Raw genomic sequence first — 7,378 nt, 5'->3', positions numbered from 1 at the left:
TTGATGCTGCACCAAATTGATGACCACGCCGTTTGGAAGAATGTTCCAGAAAGGACGTGACGTGTACGTGTCAATATATATTAGACTATTGCCGAATTAAATTTCCCGGAATAAATAAGACCCCCCCCCCCCTTTTCCCTTTTAGTAAAAACTGACGAGGATACAGTTACGGAGATAAATGCGCATATCCAAGACAAGCGTGGATATGCGATAATATATAAACATACATGACCATGCTACCAAAAAAGCTTTAGCGCGTTAGAACAATTGTCTGGTCACCACTTGGCCTTCATAGAGGGTTGTTTCTAAAATGTAATTATTTGGTGCTTACATTCTTATTATGTCTTTATTTATTATGTAATTTCAATATCAAGACTTTCTTTGGACTCATCAATCAATGACACAAGAACTTATAGGAAGAGAATTGATGCCTTAGTTGAACGTATCTAAACTTTTTGGTAGCGCTACGTCACAAGGCACTCATAATTCTCAGTTCTATAATTTCAGAACAACAAAATATCTTAATAATTTTATTGAAGTGATGAGAGTCCATTTAACTTCTTGCCATGTATTAGTTCTCCACTTTCTTCAAATTACGTTTGTCAAATCATCATTTGTCTACAATTGAGAAATTAACATCTTTCAATGAAAAACAGTAAGCGAAATAAACATTCATGAGAAATCATCAAGTTGACTTGATAACATTTTCTTATGAAAAAAAATAACTCCTTAAGTTTTTTTTAAAAATTCTTTGTGAAGTAAGATAGACGTGTATGAAAGGTGTTATCAAGTAAAATCAACAGTTGTCATATACCAGACCATACTAATAGTACTAGTAGTATTTTTAATACTAGTAGTACTTTTAAGCCAATAGTGTAGCGTACTTACTGTTACAAGAAAAAGTTACAGTTAGGCAGTTAGATGATCCGCGGCAATGACTGCCAAAGATTCTGTCGCTTGCTCTCAGTCTACAGTATGCCTTTTTGTTGCAGTGTTGCTCGGCGATCTTCTTTGCTGTTTTATTTTTACAACAAAAGCCACTCCATGTACATCCGTAGGTGGCATGGCGTATTTTGATGACTTGGCCGGACATACATCGTAAATTCATATTTTGGCCGTTACATACAGAAAATGTCATTTTGCTGGATCCCCATACTGAAGAAAAGGTTTTTGTATTTGATACAGATTAAATAATGTTTTTACGTTTAGTGTTTTTAATTCATTCATTTCATGGAAAAGGAAATTATTTTCTATCATCGATTTGCTTTGAAAATATGCATCAAAATCTAAATAATGAAGATAAAATTAAAAAGATGTTAAAGCCTTACACCACGCTCCACTATCTGAAAAATAGATAATCCAAACATTTATTTGTCTTCTTGTACATTTCTGTAGCGGTCGGAAAAATATAATGTAATTATTCTAAATAATCGAAATATCACTTTCAACTTCTAAACATACACATGATTTTATTAATTTCTAGTAAACGCTTACCTTGTAGTAAGAGAAAGAGACATAGAACTAGATATATCACCTTCATTTTAGCAGATGAGAAGAGAACTTCATTCTCCTGCTTTATACGGATGCACAGTCTGTTCGTTATTGACGTTTTGAATATAATTATGTTTGTTATCCTCATCACATGTTTGTAGAAAGTTAAAACCTTTCAATGCAGTCGATATATGAAGTGTCATTTTTAGTTTTCAGTATTGCAAACACTGCATTCAAGGTTTACTTACACATGCACTGACACGTGAATCACCGTGAACATTTCAGGAACTCCTTTCTTATTTCTTAAATATTTCAGTGAAAGGTCTTCGTATTCAAATTTATTTTCTCAAAAATTATTTCCTTTTTTTATATGTATGTAAGATGTACAAAGCATGAAAACAAATTTCTTGGATTAGAGGAATAAAATATAATATCTAAAATGCATTTATTATAACATAGGATATGTTCTATTCATCATGAAAAGATATTCAGACTCAATGCTAACTCATGAGAAAACTGCGGCATGACAATATAAATTTTTATAAACGAATTCAAATTGTGAACATACTGGAGCTTAGATTTTCATCCATTTTAAATCACGGATACCAGTGACTTGTTTCTTTATGACATGGACATCTGAACATTCTACCTACTTCCGTTTGAATACTTTAAAATAGTTTATTCGGTTCTTTTGCAACTTCCTAAAATCTTCCGGAAGATCGAGATGGGCAAGATTTGTTTTATTAACCAAGAGGAATACGTTAATTGAGTGGTTAGTGATTGAAGAGCTAAGAACCGTCTTTATTTATGAAAGGAGAGAGACGTAAATTTATATACTTATAATTTATATAGACATCTCCAGAAAAATGTTTAAATTTTCTCTGTGATGAAAGAAGACTGTGATCCTTTTCAGAAAATATTTTATGACTAAGATGAAATAAATTCCTACCTTCCATCGAATACACATCACAAGGTCAAACGTGTGCAAGTATGTGTCAAACGGGATGATCTCAACTTCTCCATCGTCAACTGCCTTGGATATAGTGTTTTATCTCTCAATTGATTCGATACACAAGAGGTTGTTCTGCATATGATCACTTTTTAAATCGAGGCAGGGTACTGATGAATAAGTTGATGTTACAGGGGTTTCAACAGTCTCGTATGAAGTCAGCATTATGCAAATTCTATGGTCGTTATAATGATCTAATTTCCCAATATAACATATCTTTTGGTGATATGCTGTCTGATGTGTTTCATACTGACTGTTAAACCGTTCTTGGCACATTAAGTTTGACTACGGATTACTCCGTTTACCTGATCAAGATATATAGCTCACGGCGGGTATGACCGGTCGACAGGGGGTGCTTAATTGCTTACTCCTCCTCAACATCTGGCCCGAAGACCATAGACTGAGAATAGACTCAAGTCAAAATTTTAATTACTTACATCTTAAGATTTTATCTAGCACAGATGTTTAAAAAGCTGCAGGTTTATAAAAATTCAAATGCAAACATATACTGAAAATTATTCTCAGTTTATGGTCTTGGGGCCTGATCCCATCTCTGGTATATCCAAGAGTCCGTGTTTGCCCAGCTCTCTATTTTGTACTCCTTGGGAGATTCATGAGATTGATCACTGTTCGTTATCTTTACTTTTTCATGCAACTATATGCTAATTTAGAAAATCTGCAAGATATATAAAGAAATTACGATGTTCTTAGTCGTAAGATTTGATTTTTGCGAAAAGGGTCACAAGTCTTAAAGTTTACATCAAGTCATTGCATCAGTAAATAAAATACCGGTCTTTGGTCTGAGAATATTACGCTATTTTTCATATATTAGTCGAGGAGTGTGTAGTCACATGTATGCCCACTTGAACACTGTTCTAATAGTCACTAAAGATCTGAGATCTGGATGTGTGTATTTCTTATTCCAACGTCGTTCTTTATTATCCATTAGCATTAGAACATAACGAGAATTCTGATTGGGTTAATCCATTAGCATTATAGGAGAACGAGAACTTCTGATTGGGTTTATCCATTAGCATTAGAACATAACGAGAATTCTGATTTTGTTTATCCATTAGTATTACAACATAACGAGAACTTCTGATTGGGTTCATCCATTAGTATTACAACAGAACGAGAACTTCTGATTGGGTTTATCCATTAGTATTACAACAGAACGAGAACTTTTGATTGGGTTCATCCATTAGTATTAGAACATAACGAGAATTCTGATTGGGTTCATCCATTAGTATTACAACATAACGAGAATTCTGATTGGGTTCATCCATTAGTATTACAACATAACGAGAATTCTGATTGGGTTCATCCATTATTATTACAACATACTAGTAGTGAGACTTTCTGCTTTTTTTCATCTATTGATTATAGAACATAGTGATATTTTTTTGTTTTGGTTTATCCATTGGTATTAGAACATAGTGAGAATTTTTGTTTACAGCTTCATGGTATCCTCATTTTTTTCTATTAAAGTTGGTAGATAATGACACCTAAACATTTTCATTTAAAACAAGAGGTCCATGAACCACAACGCTCATCTGACTCGCAGTGGCCCTGCTGTTTTTCGAAAGAATTTTTCAAAAAGATTTTTACCCTCTTTATTCTCGTGAATTTTTTTCCCTCTATTATGATCCAACTCTAGTATTATATCCCAGCTTAGCCCGACGGGATAGTGGCTTAACCGACCTTATATCCACACAACTTATGGGATATACCAACATGCTGTCTGACGTGTTTCATACCGATTGTTAAGCCGTTCTTGGCACACTGATTTTGACTGCGGATAACTCCGTCTACCTGATCAGGATATGGGGCTCACGGCGGGTGTGACCGGTCAACAGGGGATGCTTACTCCTCCTAGGCACCTGATCCCACCTCTGGTGTGTCCAGGGGTCTGTGTTTGCCCAACTATCTATTTTGTATTGCTTGTAGGAGTTATGAGATTGATCACTGTTCGTTATCTTCACCATGCATCTAAAACATGCTCTTGCTGTTCTGGATCTCAAAACGATTTTTTAAAAGATTTTCTGTCTATATACATGTATTATGTAAAATTTGATCCCCAATTCCAGCCACATTATATTCCCAGGGTGCATTTGAAAGGGAAAAAAACTGAATCTACACAACTTGGAAATGTTTGGATATTAATATGATTAAGTGTGATCCTACCACTCTTGAAAATATTTTAAAAACATTTCCTATATAGTCTGCAAATATAAAATTCTCTATTTTAGTCCCTCCATAGCATCAGAGGTTATGATTTGATCAAGTATGAATCTGCACAACAATGAAATGCTTGTATATTAATATGACATATCATGGCTAGTGGTTTTTGAGAAATTTTTAAAGATCATCTATCTATTTTATCTTTTTATCTACATGTATCTACATATCTATCTCCAGGTGAAACATTGATCCATATTGTGGCATTCACCTACCTCACAGAAATATGATTTAAACTTGAATCAGCACATGAGATCGATTGCATACTATTCATAGCCCTATTGTTTTTGAGAAGAATATCCCCCAAATATTGCCATAAGGAACTTGGAATCTGTTTTATGGTCCATAGCTATCCTGGGGCATTGATTTGATCAAACTTGAATATGCATTGTCTGAAGATGCTTTCATGCTGATAAATATTACTAATCCTTTCTCCTGTCGCTTTTTGAAAATTAGATATTTTAAAGATTTCATCCCATATACTTTGATCAAGGCCCCATCCTACACACATTCCCTGATTTTAGAAAACTTTAATCTACACTACCTGAGGTTGTTTGTATATTGATAAGACTAAACATGATCCTGCTGCTCTTGAACATTATATCTTAAAGAATTTATTTTATATTTTCTAATTCACAAGTTAGCATAATTATATTTGATGTGAAATTTGAATTGATGCGTCCGAAATTCTCCACACTAGTCTGAATTTTGCTGTTGTCATAGGCGAGAAACCACCGGTCACCCGGACCGGTAAATGTCCAAGTGAAAATAAACAGGTGAAATCGAGAGAAAAATTACGTAGATCTCTGTTATTTTAAGAACATGCGGCTTGAAATTTCGCATGCAAGTAGTTATAACATTAATCTATGTAAGGAAATCGGCAAATTATGCATATCGCACCTAGTTTCTGATATTTTAGGCATTTGAAGCGAGTGGGTAGTTTTTCACCTGGGTCAGAGTTAGACCCCTTTCTAAATTTGCGGTACATGTATCACAGAAGAAACTTAAGTCTGCAGTACCCGAGGATACTTGCATATTAATATGACTTAATATTTCCCATATGTTGCCTTGTAAATATTTGAACCCCTACCCTCCAGGGTCATAATTTGATGAAACCATAATTTGCATTACCTGAGGGAGCTTGCCTATTAAAGAGATTAATCAAGTCGTAGATATTCGTGAGAAGAATCTTCATTAACTGTTTAAAACTATATATTCCCAAGTAAAATTTTTATCTCATATTGTGGCTCCATCCCACCCCTGGGGCCACAAATTCAACATATTTAAATATGCACTTCCTGGAGATGCTTGCACATTGAAGATTTTAAAGTGGGTTTGTTTTTACAGTGTAAATAAATCAATTTAAAAAAAAAAACTCTTTTGAGCCTTTGGTTCAGGTGAGCTAAAAAGGGTCCTTTGAATTGAAATAGCAGGTATATTACAGGTAAAATCAATCGATAAAATAAATATATAAAATGAATAATATACAATTTCCTGCATAGTATTTCTCGAAAACATCAATTAAATATATATTAGTTCGTGAATTCGAAATGGTGAATCCTCATCTTTCTTTGTTTAATGATTAATAATGTTTACTAACGGTCGACATATGTCTCTAACAACAAGCAAGCATCCCGTTCAATTCTTTTAGATATAGATATAACTTTCCTCCTATAAATCAGAAACTCCATGTATACGCACATACTGATATATTTTTCCTCAAAATATATGTTCTTTGCTAGTATGACAACGGACTCAAAACAAAACCCAGTTTCGTATAATATTATTTAGTACTATCAGACATATTAAATGTTTATACAAACAGCCTAAACCACGAATCTCGTGTATTTTTAATTGTTACAATCATATAGACCACTCGGCCAAGTCTCGCTTAAAGTGTTAGCACCATATGGATTACTAAATGAATATGATGTTGAGTGTTATTTAAGACAACTCAACAAAGTGAAAAGGGGAAGATAACGAACAGATATTAATCTCATATCTCCTATAAAGAATGTAAAATTAAGAGTAAAGCAAACATCCGTCGTGAACCAAGTAAATGGAGTAATCCGTAGTCAAACTGAGATTGGTTGTATGTTTTAACGTCCCTCTCGAGAATCTTTCACTCATATGGAGACGTCACCATTGCCAGTGAAGGGCTGCATAATTTAGGCCTATGCTCTTCCCTTACGGCCTTTGAACAGAGAAGGATCTTTATCGTGCCACACCTGCTATGACACGGGACCTCGGTTTTCTCTGTCTCATCCGAAGGACCGTCCCATTTAGTCGCCTCTGACCTTTCCTAACTCGGATGCCCACGGGATGTCAACCTGAGTGTGTAAAGAACGGCCTAATGATATGAAACGCGTCAGATAGCATTTGACCCAAAGAGAGGTTGAATTGGTAAATTATATCATTATAACGATCAGGAAAGGTGGGATAACGAACAGTGGTCAATCTCATAACTCCTATAAGCAATACAAATGGATAGTTGGGTAAACACAGACCCCTGGACACACCAGAGGTGGGAGCAGGTGCCTAGGAATAGTAAGCATCCCCTGTTGACCGGTCACACCCGCCGTGATCCCTATATCCTGATCAGTTAAACGGAGTTATCCGTAGTCAAAATCAGTGTGCCAA

At 34.8% G+C, this 7,378-nt stretch overlaps 1 protein-coding gene across 1 annotated transcript; it reads right to left on the bottom strand.

The window, feature by feature from the left end:
* Positions 1-517: 517 nt before the first annotated feature.
* LOC125651460 (uncharacterized) lies at positions 518-1,613 on the bottom strand. Its single transcript, XM_048880058.2, has 4 exons — positions 1,495-1,613; positions 1,329-1,343; positions 889-1,155; positions 518-618 (listed from the first exon to the last, which is right to left on the bottom strand). The coding sequence occupies exons 1-4, from the start codon at positions 1,538-1,540 to the stop codon at positions 611-613; spliced, it is 336 nt and encodes a 111-aa protein (XP_048736015.2). The 5' UTR covers positions 1,541-1,613; the 3' UTR covers positions 518-610.
* Positions 1,614-7,378: the final 5,765 nt, after the last annotated feature.

Source organism: Ostrea edulis, chromosome 5 (assembly GCF_947568905.1).
Source record: "Ostrea edulis chromosome 5, xbOstEdul1.1, whole genome shotgun sequence".
Taxonomy (NCBI): Eukaryota; Metazoa; Mollusca; class Bivalvia; order Ostreida; family Ostreidae; genus Ostrea; species Ostrea edulis.
The sequence above is the reverse complement of the archived record's forward strand: the minus strand, read 5'-3'. Positions and strand labels throughout refer to the sequence as shown.

Excerpts from the sequence above, each read along its gene's own strand:
- LOC125651460 (XM_048880058.2), bottom strand. The coding sequence starts at position 1,540 with ATGAAGGTGATATATCTAGTTCTATGTCTCTTTCTCTTACTACAAG.